Genomic DNA, 23,193 nt, shown 5'->3' with positions numbered 1-23,193 from the left:
GCACCCTCACTTTGCACTGCAGAAACACCAGGCTCACAAAGCACACCAGTGTCCACCAACTGATCCACCACCAAAGCCTGTATGTCATGCTTAACAGCCTATTTAGGAACCTGTAGTTTAAAGCGTTCCACAATCTGCAGCAGATCACATTTATGGCAACTGTCAAGCAGCTTGAGGGAGGCAGCAGCTACAAAGCGCTCCAAACTAAAGGTAGACACCATACTTAAACAAGACAACTACAGAACAATGAAAACCCACTGAAAGCACAGGAATTACCCACAAAATATCCCGGATGAGCCCTCACTTACGTTACCATCCGGCTCGGCTATGGACGGATGAAGTAACATAAAAGAACAATGCCCAGATGGTGGAGTAATTGGAACTATATTGTGCTATATGGCAGGTGGACACAAAGAAACAAGTACATATGAGGGATGGGCAGGTGATGCTTCTCAAACCAAAGAACCAAATAAAAACAGAATGGACTACACAAGTGGAAAACAGCCAGTCTTTTTAACTAATAGTCAAAACAAAGAAACAAAACTTAACCGACTGCACTGACTACAAACAAAACACAACAGGAAGCAACACTGCTAACCATACAATATAACCGTCCAAAACAGAAGGTAGACAGAACAAACTGTCCCAGTCTCCAAGCTATTAACAACTACAACAATTACACCAAAACTAAAGCAAGAAGCCGTAACGGCTCAACGCTAGACCTAAGAGGTCAGACACAAAGCAAATTCTCACAGTCTCACAGTCAAGTGGGAAAGCTGTCAAAACAAGAATACAGCTGCCACCGATCCAGAGGACGCCTCTTTTATCTGTGGAAGAGGCCCCAGCAGCACCAACTGGTCCAGAGAGCAGCAAACCAGAGACCAGGTGAAGAAGGTGTGGTGGAGAACAGCCAATCCCAGTCAGGAGATGACACATGGGGATTTGCATCCAAGATGGGTTAATTAGTTGCTCAGGTAACAGCCGTAACACTCATATTATAGTTCGCTACATATATTGTAGATTTAGTTGATTATAATATTATTTTAGAACTGACCACAGTTGCCAACAAATAGACTAAAACATGACTGATTGATTGATTCTACCAGAACTGATGGCCACAGCACTTTGGTTGGTCTGGTTGGTCTCCTTAACCCTGCTGGTACTCTGGACCATCTAAGAGTTGGTGCTGCTTTGACACATATTTTTCAGGGTGAAGTCAGGCCTGTGGTGCTTGAAACAGCTAGGCAGACTGCACTCGCAGGCGCTCCTCACCTGACACGCTCCTGGTGTGGATTGACACACCACAGAGGTTGGAACAAAACCGCAGACGTAACGCGGCACACATGCCAGTTATTACAATTTCATTGAAAATGATCATAATTTCATCTCTTAGATAGTTTAGATTTACACTAGTGCTTCCATGCATGATGTCAACTTTTTTTCTTGTATTTATATATATAAAATTTTTAAAATGATAATTTTATTTATCTTTTATTTCATCTGTCTGTATTCTCGGCACATTCATACTTGGTGATGGTAAGCTATGTGTGTAACTGTGTAACTGGAATTTAGCTGCACACTGAACCACAGTGAGAAATGTTCCTCTATGCAAGATAAACAAGACAGTAGCAGCCCACAAACTCCTGAGACAATTAATATCAGGTAAATCATTCACAGTGTATCCCACATGTCGAGAAAGAGGCTAGGTGGAACGAGAATGAATGTGGTCGCACTGCATATCACTAAGAATATGCTTTTTTAATCCTTTTTATACAGTAAAAATGCCCTGTTTTATGCTCTCTATCTATCTATCTATCTATCTATCTATCTATCTATCTATCTATCTATCTATCTATCTATCTATCTATCTATCTATCTATCTATCTATCTATCTATCTATCTGTCCGTCCGTCCGTCCGTCCGTCCATCCATCCATATTGCCCAGCAGTATTAAGTGAAGCTAAGTGTCGACAGTATGAAGGTGAAATAAGTGAAACTGAGAAAACTGTAACAGTAGATTGTGGAAAAGATCACATTCTCTGCCATCTTCAATATAAATGCCTGTCTGTAAATAATGAACATTTTTTCATGACGTGTCTTGATTGAGAACGTGTTAATTTGCGCCTGTGGAACATGATGTGATTGTGTTGGTAATTGCATTGCGAGGGGAAGGGAATTAAACAACATGATGGAGGGGGTGGGGGTTTGGTGTATGCATTTCCAGGAGATTCTTTTAATCACAAATTGCCCTCTTGGTTTAGTCTTCTTGGTGAGATATTCATCTCCACTCGTGTGCTGAGGTCTCCCTTCAGGAATAAAGAGCACACACATGTTTCGGTGGAAATCGTCAGGAGGAACCAAGATGGATTACTCATGCTGCGCTGGCGGATTCTCACTTTGAAATATGATCTACCGCTGTCTTGCAGATAAAAATAATCCGGGTGAGTTGTACACAGGATGCAGACGAGTAAAGAGGGTTCTGACCTAATCTCAGCAAACATCTCAGAATTCCTTTTATTGCTGGTTGGAGATTAATTTGAGTTTAGTCAAAATTCAGCACCAGATTTTTCTTAAACACTGGTTTTACAATCTTTTTCCTCTTTCTACCCCAGAAAAGAGAGAAAAAAAGAGCCAGTTCAGCAAGTGTTCAGTCAGTTTGATAGATGAAAACGTACCATACTACATGATCTGAAGACATAAAGGCTTAAAGGACACTCACGGCCTGTGAATGATGCACTGAAATATAGAAGGTATAGCGATAATAGCTGGACAACAGATCGACCTACAAATCATTTTGACAGTTTCTAAATACAACAGCAAAATCAATTAAAGCCTGTGATCATGATTGACAGGCAAAGGCCAACATATAGTCAATTTATCAAGGCAGTATCCTTTATCTTGCATTTATTTAGAAGACGGCAAACAGGCATAAAAGGGATGTGACACAATTACATTTAAAATTGAGATTTTTTTCCTTCTTTCTTCTTGTGTTCATAGAAAAAGACTTCACATTAGTAAGATAACATTAGTCATTGTGCCAGTCAAACCTCAGCTTCTATCAGTTTACTGGTTTAAACACAAGTTTAAAACACTATAAGAGCATTTATAAACTCTTTGAAGCAAATTTTCAAGAAAAACAGAAAGTTTATTATGTAAAAATGCACTGACAGCAAGTCAATCATTGCCTTATCCACTCCAATTATAAGTGTTCAGTTTAACACATGCGTTTTACAGTAATGGAGGCGAAATAATAACTTATCATGTCAGCCAGAACAAAGATTTTTGTGCATCCCTTGCTAAATGTTGAGCTTAAAGTGATTTGGCCAGTACAAGCTGCATCTCTACCCTGTTTTTGCAAGTAGTTGTTGTAGTTGTATCCATCCAACTCTATTTCTTTACTAATTCAAAGCCTGACAAGCCCACTGTGCCTGGTTACTTCTTCTCAGGTAAGACTGGAAATCCCTGTTTGAAGGAAGCTGTTTCAGCTAATAGTCATCTGGGCTGATCCAGTTCGAGCTGCAATGACAAATATGCAAACTGGAAGGACTATAGATGATGATTTAATTCATTTCTTAAGACTTTAACCTCTTCCTGACTAGATCCACCTGTGCAGGGGGCAGCATGAGATATGTGCAGTACACATTAGAAAGCAGCAGAGACTCTGCTGGTTACAAAGACGTCTGTCTCATCACTGTGGGACAGAAACTCTGGAGCTAGCAGCCAGAAGCAGAAATCATGTCTTGTTGGTTTGTGATGAAAAGTTTGATTCCAGCTCTAAAAACTCTGCTAACGTTTCTCCTATGACTCTGCCTTTGTTTGAAATGAACCATGAAGGTTCTGATGGTTTCCATGGAGATGAAGGAGGTTTATAGTGATATAAATCTATATATCTTGGGCTTCACTTCTTCTTGGACCCTCATGGTGTTTCTAAGGTGAATGTGGGGCTATCCCTGGATCCTCCTGATTCTGACCATTGATAGAGGCGTCCATCATCATCATCATCATCATTAGCCGATGGCTTCCTGAGATATTTACCTGCGTAACACCTCAATTAAACACCTGGAAACCTGCTCAGGTTCACTTTTTACCTTCTACTGTAGCACAGTTCCTCACCACATATTACTTTACTCATTCCTAGGATTACTTTACTCATTCCTAGGACTACTTTACTCATTTCTAGGATTACTTTACTCATTCCTAGGATTACTTTACTCATTTCTAGGATTACTTTACTCATTTCTAGGATTACTTTACTCATTCCTAGGATTACTTTACTCATTTCTAGGACTACTTTACTCATTTCTAGGATTACTTTACTCATTCCTAGGATTACTTTACTCATTCCTAGGATTACTTTACTCATTCCTAGGACTACTTTACTCATTCCTAGGATTACTTTACTCATTCCTAGGATTACTTTACTCATTCCTAGGATTACTTTACTCATTCCTAGGACTACTTTACTCATTTCTAGGATTACTTTACTCATTTCTAGGACTACTTTACTCATTTCTAGGACTACTTTACTCATTTCTAGGATTACTTTACTCATTCCTAGGATTACTTTACTCATTCCTAGGATTACTTTACTCATTCCTAGGACTACTTTACTCATTTCTAGGATTACTTTACTCATTCCTAGGATTACTTTACTCATTCCTAGGATTACTTTACTCATTCCTAGGACTACTTTACTCATTCCTAGGATTACTTTACTCATTTCTAGGACTACTTTACTCATTTCTAGGATTACTTTACTCATTCCTAGGATTACTTTACTCATTTCTAGGATTACTTTACTCATTCCTAGGATTACTTTACTCATTCCTAGGATTACTTTACTCATTCCTAGGACTACTTTACTCATTTCTAGGATTACTTTACTCATTCCTAGGATTACTTTACTCATTCCTAGGATTACTTTACTCATTTCTAGGATTACTTTACTCATTCCTAGGATTACTTTACTCATTCCTAGGATTACTTTACTCATTCCTAGGACTACTTTACTCATTCCTAGGACTACTTTACTCATTCCTAGGATTATTTTACTCATTCCTAGGACTACTTTACTCATTCCTAGGACTACTTTACTCATTTCTAGGATTACTTTACTCATTCCTAGGATTACTTTACTCATTCCTAGGACTAATTTACTCATTCCTAGGACAACTTTACTCATTTCTAGGATTACTTTACTCATTCCTAGGATTACTTTACTCATTCCTAGGATTACTTTACTCATTCCTAGGACTACTTTACTCATTTCTAGAATTACTTTACTCATTCCTAGGACTACTTTACTCATTTCTAGGATTACTTTACTCATTTCTAGGACTACTTTACTCATTTCTAGGACTACTTTACTCATTCCTAGGATTACTTCACTCATTCCTAGGATTACTTTACTCATTTCTAGGATTACTTTACTCATTCCTAGGATTACTTTACTCATTCCTAGGACTACTTTACTCATTCCTAGGATTACTTTACTCATTCCTAGGATTACTTTACTCATTTCTAGGATTACTTTACTCATTCCTAGGATTACTTTACTCATTCCTAGGATTACTTTACTCATTCCTAGGACTACTTTACTCATTTCTAGGATTACTTTACTCATTCCTAGGATTACTTTACTCATTCCTAGGACTACTTTACTCATTCCTAGGATTACTTTACTCATTTCTAGGATTACTTTACTCATTCCTAGGATTACTTTACTCATTCCTAGGATTACTTTACTCATTCCTAGGACTACTTTACTCATTTCTAGGATTACTTTACTCATTCCTAGGATTACTTTACTCATTCCTAGGACTACTTTACTCATTCCTAGGACTACTTTACTCATTTCTAGGAGTACTTTACTCATTCCTAGGATTACTTTACTCATTCCTAGGATTACTTTACTCATTCCTAGGACTACTTTACTCATTTCTAGAATTACTTTACTCACTTCCTAGGACTACTTTACTCATTTCTAGGATTACTTTACTCATTTCTAGGACTACTTTACTCATTTCTAGGACTACTTTACTCATTCCTAGGATTACTTTACTCATTCCTAGGATTACTTTACTCATTTCTAGGATTACTTTACTCATTCCTAGGATTACTTTACTCATTCCTAGGACTACTTTACTCATTCCTAGGATTACTTTACTCATTCCTAGGATTACTTTACTCATTTCTAGGATTACTTTACTCATTCCTAGGATTACTTTACTCATTCCTAGGATTACTTTACTCATTCCTAGGACTACTTTACTCATTTCTAGGATTACTTTACTCATTCCTAGGATTACTTTACTCATTCCTAGGACTACTTTACTCATTTCTAGGATTACTTTACTCATTTATAGGACTACTTTTCTCATTTCTAGGACTACTTTACTCATTCCTAGGATTACTTTACTCATTCCTAGGACTACTTTACTCATTTCTAGGATTACTTTACTCATTCCTAGGATTACTTTACTCATTCCTAGGATTACTTTACTCATTCCTAGGACTACTTTACTCATTTCTAGGATTACTTTACTCATTTATAGGACTACTTTTCTCATTTCTAGGACTACTTTACTCATTTCTAGGATTACTTTACTCATTCCTAGGATTACTTTACTCATTCCTAGGATTACTTTCCTCATTCCTAGGACTACTTTACTCATTTCTAGGATTACTTTACTCATTCCTAGGATTACTTTACTCATTCCTAGGATTACTTTACTCATTCCTAGGACTACTTTACTCATTCCTAGGATTACTTTACTCATTCCTAGGACTACTTTACTCATTTCTAGGATTACTTTACTCATTCCTAGGATTACTTTACTCATTCCTAGGATTACTTTACTCATTTCTAGGATTACTTTACTCATTCCTAGGATTACTTTACTCATTCCTAGGACTACTTTACTCATTCCTAGGACTACTTTACTCATTCCTAGGATTACTTTACTCATTCCTAGGATTACTTTACTCATTCCTAGGATTACTTTACTCATTCCTAGGACTACTTTACTCATTTCTAGGATTACTTTACTCATTTCTAGGACTACTTTACTCATTCCTAGGATTACTTTACTCATTCCTAGGACTACTTTACTCATTTCTAGGATTACTTTACTCATTTATAGGACTACTTTTCTCATTTCTAGGACTACTTTACTCATTTCTAGGATTACTTTACTCATTCCTAGGATTACTTTACTCATTCCTAGGATTACTTTCCTCATTCCTAGGACTACTTTACTCATTTCTAGGATTACTTTACTCATTCCTAGGATTACTTTACTCATTCCTAGGATTACTTTACTCATTCCTAGGACTACTTTACTCATTCCTAGGATTACTTTACTCATTCCTAGGACTACTTTACTCATTTCTAGGATTACTTTACTCATTCCTAGGATTACTTTACTCATTCCTAGGATTACTTTACTCATTTCTAGGATTACTTTACTCATTCCTAGATGAATTGGGCTGCTATCTTCTGGTTTTCACTGAAAGTAATGTTGTTTTCCTTTAGGAAGCGATTACATTCATATTTTCTGCCGCGTTCCACACAGTAACACATATCCTGATTCTGAAACTGCAGTTTATTTGTTTGTTTTATTTAACTTCTATATAAATAGGTAGTCCCTCTAAGATTAAAAGTCTCATTTACAAGTGAGACTTGGCCAAAATAGCAACCTTACAAAGATGATTTTATGAAACAAATCAGTCACATAAAACATGTATATGAAACACAAATGACAATAAAACAAAACACAGCTGTTCATGCATTATCTTTCAATAGAAGTTATCACATTTGTGTCTGTTAAATCAGTTATGACACAGTATAAATAATGAGTCTCATCTATGAATGTATTTCTTTCATTCTATGACCTGATAAAGTCCAGATTATATTTTCACATCCTTAGAATTAAAATTGGTTGTACTTTAATTTTCACAGTTGTAAAGAAAATTTGGCACATTCTGCAAAAGTCCCTAATACAAGTTATCAACGAGACAATACTGAAGAACATCTAGTATTAAGAATCCACTGAATATTATTTCCAACTTCTGTTAATAACAAAGCCACACTGAGGCATATAAATGGGATAATTATGCTGCAGTATGTCTTTCATGTTAAAATGAGGTTTTTTTTAGGTTGGCAACCCTCCTGCCCCTTTCAACACCATTAATATAATGGCCGTAAATGAATAAAAACAGGATTTGTGTTCCATTAGTACTTCATTGCTGAACATCCTAGCCAACTTGCTTTCAAAAAAGAAAAGCCATTTTCTGCCCTCTGCAGTTTAAAGAATCCACTAAGATATTTTCCACCTTCCGAGCAGCTCCAACTCTGACACATGTTTGGATAAACGAAACATTTAATCTGCTATGTGGATGTGTGTGTGTGTGTGTGTGTGTGTGTGTGTGTCTGTGTGTGTGTGTTAGGGGATGTGCTAGCAGGCACCTTTGAACAGTGTCGGTGTTGTCTGCAACTTCCAAGTTCAGCAAAGCACTAATCCTCGCTTTGCTCCCATTCTCAGACAAGGGAAGACTGCACTTCTCTGCTGTTTTATTTATTTGTTTATTTAAACTACAGGAAGGTGCAGAGGTGTATGCACAGGCGAAATGAAAAGCACCAGTCAGCCATCCACAGCAGCCTTGTCATGTTGCTCAAGGCAGAGTAATGAATTAACTCCTCCTGGGTGCAGACAGTGAGCTTTCAGTATTCAGGCCTGGCACTGCTTCACCTCCACAGAGAGACAGAGCTCCACTTTACAAACGGATGCTCAATTAGAGGTAAATGCAGAAATTAAAGATCTGATGAGAAAAAAATGTGAAGTGACATTTAAGCATGATAAACAACATTTTTAGTGAATATTACTGTGTGCATCCTGAGGACGAGGCTGAAATGGCGATGGGCCATCCGTTCACACAGAATATTTCATCCCCGCTTTTATTAATACACCTGTGTTCGTTCAACGCTTATTTATTTAAAGTCTTCATGAAATTAAACCCTGAGGCATGTGATGTAACTATTTCTTAAAATCTCCTTGAAACAGAGCGGCGTTATGGAAATAAAGGAAGATATGTGATAGCAAATTAGTGCAAAGTTCAGTGCTTCACCTCTTCTGCAGTTTTGGTGCTCTTTTGACACTGATTCTTTCTGGAGTGTGTCTGGCTGAGCAGATGGGCTTGTAAATCGAGATCACTCTGCTAGACGTCTCTTCATTTACGTGATAGGCCTGCTTATTTGCTCTGCCAATGCAGGAGGGATGTATAAAATAGAAGGGAAACAGCTAAATACAGCTGCAGGAGATGTTGCTCTCTGTACAGACTAATCAACATCCAGCAAACCAGATGCCCTCATGTGGTGTCTCACTTTTACTTGCACAGGCGAGCAGAATCTTGTCGTGTTACGCTCACACCTACAGCTCAGCTATGAACTGACATCTCCTAAAGCTCCAAACACACCTAGCAGGATTTTAAAACTGCTTCAGGCTCAAAATGAGTCAGAGAACATCCTGTGATACAGATGCTTCATGCCCACGGGTTCATGTAATGTGCCAATAGTTTGACAAAAGTAGAAAGCAGAAATAAACAGAGATAAAAGTCTCCATTTTAGCTCAATTAATAACAAAGATTGTAACACAAAAGAAAAAAAATGAAAGAATGGATCGTTTAGGATAATAATTGTGGGGCCCATTTTTAATTTGCCTGCTGAAAGCCATTTGTGTGTCAAGCTGCTCTGAAACTTTTTCATGTTTTTTTCATGATAAGAGTGAGAGCAAGTTAGACATGTTAAACTTGGAATTAGAGTGCATTAAAACACACAGCTCCCAGAATAATGACTCTGGAGCTTCACTGTGCACCACAGACACCGGGTGTTGGCTGTATTTATTATAGATAGAAATATAAGTACAAACTTGTCTTTTACAGAAATATGTGTTTGTTTATTCTAGTCAAAATGGACTATAATCAAATAAATTGAATTTGGACCTGTAGTGGTCATAAAAGAAACTAGAGTTCAATAGAATTTTACTGAAAAGATTTAACAGAATTTAAGTTAATTCAATTTAAATTGAATAAAATTAAATTGAAAAGACCCACTCTTTTCGACCTTAAAACTGTGTTTCTGACTCGTTTGATGTAGAAGAGACAGCGCAAGAGATGAGACAAGAGTCAACATACGATTGTTTTTTAATGTCTCGAGAGAGCTCACTGTACAGGTAGGATCTAAGATGGATGCCGCATCAGCCGTCGATAGGGGACACGTCGCTGAGAAAAGTTAACTAGTGCATCTTTAACACGATATTTATGAAGTTGACGATCATGGTTGCCTTGTACAAAGAATGTATTTTTTACTCAATCATGATATTTTTAAGACCTAAACGAAGTCATTTTAACGTATAAGCCAAACCAATCAAAGTTATTGGTTAAACCCAAATAGGAAGTGACAAAGATTCATCATAACATGTTGTGTTTACATGAAACCAAAGAAACTAGCAAAAATGGCATCTATGAGGGTGATGGTATTGTAAAAAAAATGTATTGAGTCCTAATTATTGATTTCTACCCTTAATCAACTAATGTCAATGCCTAAACCCAACCAGGAAATGAGAAAAGTGTTTTGGTCCAGTGTTTTTATGATATTGACTGGATGTAATTTGGATAGGAAAAAGCAGCTGCTATACGTTGGACTCAAACATACATCATAAACATGATTGAAAGTCCGACAACTCCCCTTCAACTCCTTTTGAGGATTATTTTGGCTTGTTAAAAGAAACATAATGAAGTCTGCAGTGACATCGAACCACTTCTAGGGACGGTCATTTACAGGAGGATGCCATGGCACACACTTAAAACTGTTTATGATAGTAGTTGAAGGACTTCTTGAGGAAATCTGAGAACCGTGTGTGAATAATTTTGGTTGATCTCCAAGTCAAACTGGAGTCAAATGAATAGAAAATATTTTGGATAGGTAATCAGATGAAGCGAGTCAAACATTACAAAGCAGGATGTCAAATAATGTATTAGAGGCATTAAAAAGGCAATTTATTAACTCACTGTTTTAGGCTTCAGTGTGGATGGAACGAGGGGAACATTCTCTCAAATAAGTGCACCGTAATTACTAAGATGATACAGGCATCTATGTATCACACTTGACACATGACTTTCTGAAACCTGTTTCCTAAAATTACGCTAAATACAATATGATACATGTCTTCTGCCCCCAGTGGATTTATTGATGTTCTGCAGTTGAAAACAGTCAATCATTTGCATTTACAGTATAATCATGTTTCATAAGTCAGGCCTTATAGAAATATTTTAATAATTCATAATATATAATTCATGTCTATGCAATAGACACCTATTTAAAAGCTGTTATCTAGCACAGTAGTTCCCAACCTATTTTCCTTAGAGACCTCCTTCATACCAATAATAAAAAGCCAGGGACCCCCTGCCCCACCCCGTGCTGCAGCCATGCTTGGTTTTATGCTTTCAAAAGTGAGATTCTCATCATAAATTATGTACCCTGGCTAAGTCCTGCCCTCCAATAAAGTTTGATTTACAACATCAAGCCTTATTACTTTTTTATCTTAAAAAATTGGACAATGTGTAAACATTAATCACAACGGCTCCGAATGTTTAAAGCCTCGGGGACCCCGATCCCAGGTTGGGGACGATTGACCTAGCTATGCATGGGTGTGGATGGTTTATTTGTAAATTAGCCACTTCAGTGGACGTCAGTCAGCCATCCCGATTTCTGTCGCTCATTTTAAATTAAATGCGCACACACATTTTTAAAAATCCATGGTTGAAAGAGTTATTTGGGGTAACTTGTACTGTAATAACCTAAGTCTCAATTCAAGTCTCTGAAGCTGAGCCCGAGCTTCTAAATGTTATGCATAATACAGTATTATCCTCATATGGTAATAGAGATCAGATTTAGATCGGCTGTTATTCAATTCGAAACCTGTCAGCTGCACTGAGTGCTATCTTGTGCTGTGCACTTCCAGACACAACAGGAGCCTAAGTGGCATTTTGACTTGGCAGCGGTTTGCCAGGTGCTTTTTGTTCTTTGAGTGCCATCTCGACTCTGAGATTATTCAACACACAAAGGACTGATTTCTGCTTCCCCAGGAATCTAGCCAACAGCAGGGTTTGTATTGTTTTTCCTAGTCAGAAAGATGTTTTTCAGAGGGGATGCATACTTGAATGAAAAATAAATAAATAGATAAAAAGAGTTTGCATTGCAGTGAAAGAAAATTAAATATCCTACAATGCATTTGCATAACTTCGCTATACTGCACATCAATTTTAGATGTATGACCTTTTGGACATGCACATTGAAAGGATGCTGAATTTCTGCCAACCAGCTTCTTGAGTATAGGAGAACAGAACAGGAAAAGCTAAGATACTATGCAGAACTGCCAGGCCTCTGGTAGAGGACCCTAGCTAGAAAGTAGGGCAAGTGTGGAGTTATTGTTATTTCTATACTCAGACCAACAATCATGCCACATTCAAAGCCACTTAAATCCATGTTTTTCCTCATTCTGATGCTCAGTTGGATCTTCAGAAAGTCGTTCACCATCCATCCACCATCACCTGATAAAGTGGCAAATAAAGTTGTGAGCGCAGATAAGAAAGAATATTTCTTACTTCTAGTCACATATCATATATACATAATATACATTATATATTATATACAGATTGGATTCCCAGTGATTCTAAAGGTAAAATGGGTCCAAACTTTTGACTGGTAGTATATATAAACCTCAAGGTGTTATATAAAAAAAAAAAAAAGGCCAATAGAAATAAATACTCAAGGTTTTTAAAGACAATGTCAATGCATATCTGCACACGCTGGAGTAACTTGTCAACAGACAACTGATTAAATGTTTCTGGTGCGAGCAGCATAACAGCTGATTTCTTCCTTCTAGTTACATATTAAAATGGCATGTTTTGTGGGTTGCTCTCCACGGCTGGCACGGCTCACTTCCATCCTCATCAGCAGGACCTGCTCTGCTCTGCGCTCTCAGCTGCTTTGTTCCAGCTGATGTCATCTAAACCTCGTCCCTGCAGGGTTGTCTGGGGTAGATAAGACATCCCCTCCCACCACTGATGTCCTGCAGAAAAAAATGGGGCTGCTGCTATGAAAGATGGATTACCCAGCTGGTGACACTTGCTCCCCTTCTGCTGAAGCCACTATGGAGTGCTAACGCAATTAAGGCAATTAATCTTCAACAAAAGGGGTTCGTAGCTACCTCTAATGATTTTGCACCTTTCTGCACAGGTGCATAACTAAACAGACCTGTTTAGACATGCAGAAATAAACTCAATACACATGAATGCAAATTCCAGGCTTTAAAGTGGATCTATCAATCTGTCTATACATAAAAACTCTATATAACTCTGTAACACTTAATTCTTCGATCCTCCTCCCCCATCTCCCCATCTCAAGGTCAGGTCCTCTACCACAGCCCTGGGAGCTTGAGGGTCCTGTTTATTTATCTGAACTGTTCCTAGGATGAATCTTTTCTGGACTGAGATGTCTGATGTTTCTCCAGGTATCTGTTAGAGCCACTTATCCAGTGTGGGGGACATGACTCCCAGTGCTTCGATGATCAAAAGCACTACTGTTGCCTTCACAATGTCCAGTTGGTCGGTCAGTCTCTGGAAGTCCTACAGGGTCTTAGCCCTCTCATTCTCCACCACCTTGGGAGGTGTTTCCCATTGTGATCTGGGGTCTCCAGTCCATATTCTGCACAGATGTTTCTGGACACTATGCCGGCTACTTGATTATGGCGTTCCATATATTCTTCGCCTGCCAGTATCTTTCACCCTGCTGTGAAGTGTTTCAGGGGCCTCTTTTGCACTGCCTGTATGAGGGACCATGTCTAGTGTGGTAGATCTGGCCCTCTATTGCTCTGGTGTTCCTGACATGATTAGCACCTCTGTGCTGTCGTTTCGTCCATTCCTCTCTAGCCATTGGTAGGATCCGCCACTTCAGCTATCTGTCAGTGGTACATCCCATGCAGGGGTTTTTCCTCCCATGATGGTTCCTCCAACTCCTCTTCCAGTGACCAATGGGTGAGACATTCATTTAGTGTTACATGCTTCTGGGCCATCTTCTTGAAGTATTCATGGAGTTGGATGTTTCATCTTGGATCGTGGCTCTGATGCTCACTAGTCCTTGGCCTCCCTCTTTGTGCTTAGTGTATAGCTTGGGGTAGAATCCTTCATGCATGGTGAACAACTCCTGTGTTTTACCATCTGTGGTCTCAGCAGGGTATCTGATCACTCCCAGGGCATAGCTGTTAATTGGCTGGCTATATATCCAACATTCACCAAAGCTATGACACATGGTGACATAATTGTCAAACTTCTCTTTTTAATAAATATCATATGACAGGATTCCTTTAAACTTCAAACTGAGGCATATCTAACATGAGTAGCTTGTTAAATATTGAGCAATGCTTTGTTATAGAATAAGTTTCAAACATAAATTGCAGTGGTTTGCTTTCATTACACATATTTAGAAGTGATTTTTGATAAGCATTGCTCATTGCAGTAGAAACACAGAAATGCCAACCATTTGAAATGTGTGGACCAGAAAATTTTAATGAGTCTCCTTGAGTTTAGACTACTTCATGATTTGTTTTACAAATGAAATTACAAATGAAATAATTCTGAAAACAACCAGCATATTAAATTATTGTAATAAAAACACGATTTTCAGCCTTTTCATGAAACACTCGTTCATCCACCTTGATGAAGTAAAATAGTAAATTATTAGCATAATAATGTGCAGAAATACAGTATATCAATCACGTTTTTTGCCCAAACAATTGCATATTTAACTATATGAGGATTAATTCAACTACTAAATGCATCTCACATGAAAAATGAAATTCTTTCAGCTGCCGATGGATTAATACCATCTTCTAGCCTCTCCTGCATTCTCTGTATACTCTGGTGACTCAACCACCAAATAGCAAACAGAAATAAAAAAAAGAGAAAATGATTCAAACAAGCCTAACATATCAAATGGTAATTGTTCATATGTACACAGATACTTGTAGACTTTAAACACGGCATTCTGTGGAGGGATGAGTTGAAGTTAGCTGGGATGGGCGGAGAGTCTTTCGCTTTGCTTTCAGTGATATTGGTGAGTTGCACATGTTTATTTGCAGAAATTCTGTGTTCCGTGTTTATTATCAATGCCAGTACAGACAAAGTGAATGAGAAATAGTTGGGGTATCATGCATATGTTAATCCACCTCCATCCTTGACTGTCAACACCTGTCTGTAACATAGTGCCAGATGTGCAGCTCATCTTATTTTGGACATGCTGACATGTTTGTCAAATGACCCCAGCAAAAAATGGCAAAGACATTCTGACACTGTTTGGCACCTCTAAACATGTATCTGCAGTATTTTTTAAAAACTGTAAGTACCTCAGACACTTTACTTAACAAAGCAGAACTGTTCATACTAGCATATCCTGTGCTGAACTGAAGCTCCTTGTGCATCAGCATTTAAACAGGCTACAGTACATTTAAAGAAGCATCCGTTCTGAAGGGGGACTGACACTGCATGCTGGGGCTTTATTTGTATGCAGTGTAATCGGTTGTTGTTGGAGAGTGTCTGGCCTTCCTGATTTTGTTCATTTTTAGCATTCGATTAATATTTAGTGTCAGCTCCTCAAGCTCTGCATTGTTTGTTTTTTTGGAGGACTGAACTTCTGTCTTTCATTAAAAAATGACACAGCTTCCTTTAGTGAGCAGGACAGAGCTACACAGTATATGCATAAGTAAAAATAGTCTCTTCTTCTGACTGTTGGTACAAGTTATTTTCAGTCTAGCTGAGCATTAATGTAACAAGCTAACACATATGCACTCTTTTGATAGTTTTTTTTTCCTCTAAATTGAAAACTGCTTTGTCTTTTTTAAATGGATATGCAGCTTCTGCACCAAAGTTGTGTGACTTTTTCAGCCAAACAACATGATGAGACCACATACGGTTGTCTCACAGGCAGGACACCCATTAGTGGGGAGATGTTTAAAAGACAACTGGTCTAATGATTGCCGTAGCAGATGCTAAACATTTTCATTGAGTGGTATACAGCACCGGGGTGTGTGTGCATATGTCACAGTCACAGATGAGAGGAAAGGGAGATAATAAGGAAAACAGTCAAGGGGGGCCACAATCAGAGCATTTAAATGTGTTAACATGTTTTTTTTTTCTGTAAACTATTTCTCTAATTCTGGGCTGGCAATAAAGTCTGGGATCATGGCAAAGAAAACATTCCTTTAAAGTCATACAGCTCGACTGAATTTCAATTTTAAATCTGTTGCATCTCTCTTTTTAATTTCTTAATTTTTAATTTTGAAGCAGCTATACAGGGGGCACGAGCCATATTACATTTAAGGCATACATTTCTGGAATTCAAAGTGGATTTCACACTACCAGGAAAAAGACAGATTTAAAGAAATCGCCTACTAATGGTCTCTTATTGTTGCATTGTGTAAAGAACTTGATGCTGTACTTAGATTTTTCTGCAACAGATGCTCCAACAAAACCTTCAAAATGGTATCTATTGTATGCTAAATCATTAATGATCTATTTTTTAAATTCTGAGGCAGTCATTATATATCAAAACAGTAATGTGATTAATGGTGAGGAAAACGTGCAAACACTGCAGAACTAATATCTAAGTTCCCATCAAACAACATGAATTCATTAATTACTTTGCACCGAAGTCAGTTCGTGTCACAACCAAGACACGTGTGAAATCAATTTAAGCTATGATCTCATATCAACAGAATTAAAATGAGCGCTGTGAGGTTGAGCTGCGTGATTGAAGGGGTGGAGGGTGGTTGAAGGGCACCAGTAGCGAAACCACTATGCAAACTCTCCACCACTTTGTTTGACAAGCAACAACACTGCTTTGTGTATATGCAAAGCCTGGCAAGACACTGTGCACACAGCCCTGCTGTCAGAGCCGAGTCATGCAAGAGTGGTGACACCCAATGGGTGACCTCTGTCTCCAGTGAGGCTTCAGGGCCAGACTTCACACTTCATTCAGACAGACACACACAAACACGGCCAGAAGTTATCACATGTAGCACACACATCTCTGGGGGTCAAACAAAGCTGGACGCTAAGATAGCGCTCTGCTTTTTGCAAACTTGGAAAGTTCTGGAGCTTTTATCATCCCTGCTGAGGTGAAAAGTACTTGATTAGCACTGAATTTACTCAGCAGCTGGTCTGGTTCGGCCATCACCAAAGAGCTGGAGATAAAACACAGCGGACCCCATTAACCGTTACTCAGAAAGGTCTCACGCTGTTTTTTTCCTCTCAGCATGGTGTTGCAACATCTGACAAGTGAATCAGAATCTTTCCATAGAAATATAGCAAAATTAAACTACAGCAACTGCATGAAGTCATAAGACGTCCTGTGGGTGAGACATAACAAATAAATATGTATTTTACTTGGTCTACTTTCCAAGTACCTACACATGTTACGCATGTTTTATCCACCATTGGAAAGCTAAGAGTCTAAGATGTGAATGATGTAGACCATTCCAGGCTACAATCATTACTGTAGAGTCAGTAAACACTTACTTCTCGCAAATGCAATTTATGTTTGAAGTCATACTGCACTCGACTAACAGATGATGCTGCAACAAAACCGCTCCTGTGACATCAACAAGGGTCCAGTTGAATAGCTAGTCCACAACAAGTCTTTTATCCAGAAAAACCCGTATCGGGGGAAAATTGCAGGATTTTGAGGAGCTGGGTGTTAGAAATATTTCTGACTTTTTTCTGTCACTGACTGATGCCACTATTGGTTTAGCTGAATATGGAAATGATAAATTATATGAATTATCTTTCAATGTTAAAGAATTCAGTTTTATGATTTTTGGGGGAAAAAACTCTGCACATGCTATTTTTCTTAATCCACTCCAGTTTGGGAAAATACTTTTCTGATTTCTGAATGTGACTCAACAATCAGCAGATCTTCATCTTCCTCAGCTATTTACCAAGTGCAGTCAATTATCAAATAAGACATAAATTAAATTAAAGCATACTTTTTCTATTCTAGTGTCCTGATGCTGCCTTGTTGGGCCTGATTTCCCAGGATGATAACCCGGTCCACAGGAAAGAAATTGACTCTTTTTTTGGTTGGTGTGAGGCCAATTTCTTACAGCTAAATGTAGACAAAACACAAGAGTTAATTATTGATTTCAGGAAAAAAAGGGAACAGTCTCTCCAGTGGTCATCAAAGGCCAGGCTATTGAAATAGTTGAAAGTTAGAAGTATCTGGGAGTTCATCTGGACCATAAATTGAACTGGAGGAGGAACAGTGAAGCTGTCTTCAAAAAGACCCAGTCTAGACTGGTCTTTTGATGTGAGAAGGAGGCTCCTGTCTGTCTTTTATCAGGAGATTGTGGCCAGTGTCTTGTTTTATGCTGTACTTTGTTGGGGTGGGAGCATCACTATGGAGGACAAAAGATGGTGATGCCTCGGTGCTCAACTGAACGCTTAAGAAAGTCTTTTGTTCCTGCTGCTGTGCGCTTTTATAATGAGCACTTTTTATGAAATAATTTATGGTTGACATTTATTGTATTTGTATGTCTTTATGGTTGTGTTTGTGTTGCACTGATGTTGTAATGGTGTGTAGCAGAGTCTATTAATGTAGGGTTTATGTTGTCTGTTTTTTATTTGTGTGTAAAGCCTCCTTGGCAATTTAGTTTCCCCCCCACGGGATTAATAAAGCTATCTATCTATCTATCTATCTATCTATCTATCTATCTATCTATCTATCTATCTATCTATCTATCTATCTATCTATCTATCTATCTATCTATCTATCTATCTATCTATCTATCTGTCTATCTATCTATCTATCTATCTATCTATCTATCTATCTATCTATCTATCTATCTATCTATCTATCTATCTATCTATCTAATGTAAAAGATTTAAAAGGCCACTTGATGTGTATGCATTTATTTAAACGTTGCTTTGTTTCTACAATCTGGAAGTTTAGTTTTATATTGCCTAGTATTTTTTGTTTTAATCTTATCTTATCTTATCTTATCTTAGTTGTTTTGTTATGTGGAGGCTCAATACAAGCCTCTCTTGCTAAACTGTTTTGTCTGATATATTCTTTTCTATCAACTTTATATTTTAATTATGCTAAATATAAAGAACAAGATGCATTTAATAGTATTTTTTCTTAAATCATTCCTAAATCATAAGCAACAGTGGACAAATAATGTGTAAATATAAACACGTTTCCAAAGGCTGTTATTGATTTCACCACAGACTACATTAACCGTTCAATTGCACATATAAAATATATGAAGGTAAAACTATTACTGATAGTCTTCCTATCCCTTTAAATGGAAGGAATATAAATCATTTAACACATTAAAACACTCTGTGTGAGATATCCTCATTATTTCTACTGTTTTCTGCATCTAAGTAAAATACGTTCCATCGTACATATGTAGTTTGTGGGATCCATCCCCTCACTGAACTCTTTACTTCCAGCTCCTTGGTTACACCTGCTCCTCTGTTTCTGATTGATACCTGCTCCGTTATATTTTTAACGATATCCTCAGTATTATGCTCCTTTTCTTTGTTCAGAGTGAGGTCATTGTTGTTTCTAGGTCGTCCTGCTTCTGCTTCTTTTGTTTGTTAGTTAAAATAAACTTAAGTCCACCTGCTTCTTACCTCATAGTCCTGCACCAGAGACCTACTTTCATCTTGTATTTTATCAATTTTGACAGCTTGGCAGCACCTAAGACAGTTGTTGCATCCCAGAGAGTCATTTTTTACGTCTTAGTTTAGTTTCTCGCCCTTCAGTTTTGACATTTAGGGTCTGTGCTGACTCATTCCTGAGGATGACATCAAGTTATGACATGAACATTACTGTTGAATATATATTGCTTTCAAAACAGCCGAGCACATAGTACAGCTTTTAACTCCATTGTCTGTAATCTACAAGTCAAATGAACTTCAGGTAAAACCTGTGAGCTGGGATTTACTGGTTTGATTTTTGTTGAAGGGTTTGAGTTAGCAAGACTGAAAATGTCTTAATATATTTATTCATTAACATATATTTTGATAACATGTAAATCATGTCTAATGTTGAGACTTTACTTTGAAAGGAGAACCTAAACACTCATTACTGAACCAGAATTCAGCCTCTTGAATTCAGTATCTCATACCTTCGGTCAGTGCACACAGCTCATCACCATAGCCGATACCTTTGCTTTTAAGCTAATTTTTAAACAAGAGACATTTATAAGGCATCTACATCACCATGATGCTGTCCCAATCTACCACATGATCCACCCTGTTTTACACCAACTCGTGAACAAGCTCCCCAAATTAGCCAAAGCTTTGGCATAGCCGAGCATGGTGTGCAGCAGGTGCTTTAAAAATCTAATCAAACTGGACTGGAAACTAAACAAAAGGAGTTTCAGGCCAGAAAAACTGCTGTATCTACAGCAAATTAGAAGGTTTGAAAGTAATGTCCTCAAGAAATTAGAAAATATGTGACACAGAACCTGAGATGCATTTGGACCAGGAAGTCTAACTCAGGTTCTCAAGGGTTGCTGTCCTGCAGGATTTAGACGTTTCCCTGCTTCAACATACCTGATTCAAATCAAATGGATCCAACAGCTTGCGGTCAAATTTTACACCAGTGCTTTACACCAGTGGTTCCCAGTGGTCCCCGAGGCTTTGACCATTCAGAGCCATTGATTAATATCTACACATTGTTTCTATTTTAAGAAAAAAAGTAAGGCTGTATGTTATTAATTTAACTTTGGCTTCATCGAAGGACAGGACTCAGCCAGAAGACATTATTCGTGGTAAGAATCTCACTTTTAAAAGCATAAAAACAAGCAGGCTTTAGAACGAGTGCTGAAGCAGGGAAACATCTAAAACCTGCAGGACAGCGGCCCTTGAGAACCTAAGTTAGACACCCTGATCTGGATCTTCAGTTGCTTTATGTACTGTTGCTTAAAGCCTCATCAGAAGTGGTCTCATTTGTAGGGTCAAGAAGCCATTCTTAAGGAAGGGAAACAAGAAGAAAAGGCTGATACATCCAAAGTGACACAAGAACTGAACTGAAAATAAGGGGCAGCAGGTCTCCCCAGAACCTGACCCTCAACATTATTGAAGCAGTGTGGAATCATCTGGACAGAGAAGGGAACAAAAGGCAGAAACATCCAAAGAAGAGCTTTGGAAAGTCTGAAGAACTTTTCCTGAAGACTAAAGACAACAAAATGAAAGCTTTTCTACGGGTGCTTAGACTGTAATGAAGGATAAAGTTGCGCAGACCAAATATTAACTTTCAAGTTCATCAGAAATTTACAGTTTTTATCCACTTGGTTCCATAAATGTTCCAATTTCTTTGAATAAACACTTTCACTCATTTTTTACCAGCAACATACAAATAAGTAAACGAAGGGTAATTTTATCATTTTTGCACAGTACTGAGTGTTATATATTCAAATGTAAACAGATGGTATGTTAGTAAGGATTCTAGTGACATTTAGCCTAACACCAATCTGAAATCATGCACATAAATTTGGCCTTTCACGATTTTAACCTGGAGAAAAAAAACCAAGAGAAAACATGCAGGGGAAAGCTGTGCAGCCCTCGCAGTGTGAGGGGTGTGTGTTACCTGCTATTCTCATGGAGGGGTTCACTGCCCTTCCGCCAAGAGATCACACCCCAAGGAGACATCTTGGGCTTGCACTCGATGAGCACGTCTCCTCCCACCTTCACCAACGTCTGGCTCCGCAGTTGATTGTGAGAAAAATCTGGGGCAACAGCTGAGACAAGAGCAGCATGTTAAAAGCAGTGTTTTTTAAAAGGCTCACATCTTCTTTAGTCCAATTTATCTCTGACCATGCACATTATCTTCAACATGTCTCATCATTTTTTCACTGTTCTGCAAAATTACATCATTAAAAAGGGAATATTCCTTTTGCCATGGATAATTCAAACACACTAGATTACATACTTAGCAATCAGAAATCTGCAGAGTAAAGCCCCCAACTGATTTAGAGTTGAGGAGTTTACTGTGAATTTATCATCATTCTCTGTTAGGGTGCATGTGAATATGTCCCTCATTATAACTCTCCCAGCCTATAAAATATGTGTTCTTTTCAGGAGCTTTGCAGCTGTCTGATATCTCTCTGAGATTCTTTTCTTTGATTTTCACCTTGAGTTTGAGCCTGATCCTAATCAGTAACATGATCAGGATGAGATATGTTGGAGATTGAATGAGAACTGCTGCCGGCCCAAGGTGGAGAGTGACAGACTTGACAAGGTGAGGCTGCTGAACAGATCCGCTCCGGCATACATCATCATCAGCTGGACGCATGCATCTTATAATTAATGCTTCTCAATTAGTGACCAATCAGACAGTGCCACAGGTCATCTGACAGCTTTGAGCAGCAGGAAGAACGAAACTTATTGTTGTTTTAGTGCTTGTGTCTCAGTGTACAAACGCAAACACACTCATTGAGCAGGTACCTTACCTATAACCCTGAGCTCTACATTGGAGTAGACCTCGCCGTGTTTATTCCCAGCCACACACTGGTACATTCCCGTGTCGGACAGGGTCAGGCGGCTAATTGACAGCACCCCATTGGCAACCTGTACGCGTTCCTGTGAACACAGACAGACATGTCTTTAATATGCCTTTTTTCCCGGTGCTCATCTACATAAAAACAGCCAAGCAGCGAGCCTGTGAATTATGGTCTGGAAGTGACAGACGTGGCAATAAATCTAGGTTTTCATCACTAATGGAGGGAAAGGCTTGGGTGGATGGAGGCAGGCTAGCAGAAAATGACCCTAATCAATCTACATGTTTATGAGAGTGAAATAAAACCATGCCCTATTTATATCTCCGACTGCACCACAGGGCCTGTTTCCCCATTCAGCGAGAGGATGGAGGATAGGAGGGGAAAGAATATCATCTGAAAACTGCTTCTCAGATACTGTAGGTATGCTCCGTACATACTGAGTGCTGTATACATGCTGCACCTCCTCTTCATCTGTCTGGACTATCATTTTTAGCCCCCTGCAGGACAAATCATGCTCACCACTGAGCCATCAAATTAAAATCTATTTAGGTACTGCGGGGCTTGATGAACT

The 23,193-nt window shown here is 38.3% G+C and overlaps 1 protein-coding gene across 3 annotated transcripts in view; it reads right to left on the bottom strand.

The window, feature by feature from the left end:
• LOC121637452 (contactin-4-like) overlaps positions 1-23,193 on the bottom strand; it is a 229,672-nt gene that overhangs the window by 49,306 nt on the left and 157,173 nt on the right. For all 3 annotated transcript variants that reach the window (XM_041981642.1, XM_041981641.1, XM_041981644.1), the window contains exons 10-11: positions 22,575-22,704; positions 21,713-21,863 (exon numbers count right to left, since the gene is read on the bottom strand). In XM_041981642.1, the coding sequence (XP_041837576.1) occupies positions 21,713-21,863; positions 22,575-22,704 (281 nt within the window). The remainder of the gene's footprint in view (positions 1-21,712; positions 21,864-22,574; positions 22,705-23,193) is intronic.

Source organism: Melanotaenia boesemani, chromosome 3 (assembly GCF_017639745.1).
Source record: "Melanotaenia boesemani isolate fMelBoe1 chromosome 3, fMelBoe1.pri, whole genome shotgun sequence".
Classification (NCBI taxonomy): domain Eukaryota; kingdom Metazoa; phylum Chordata; class Actinopteri; order Atheriniformes; family Melanotaeniidae; genus Melanotaenia; species Melanotaenia boesemani.
Note: the sequence above shows the minus strand (reverse complement) of the source record. Positions and strands in the feature narration are given on the sequence as shown.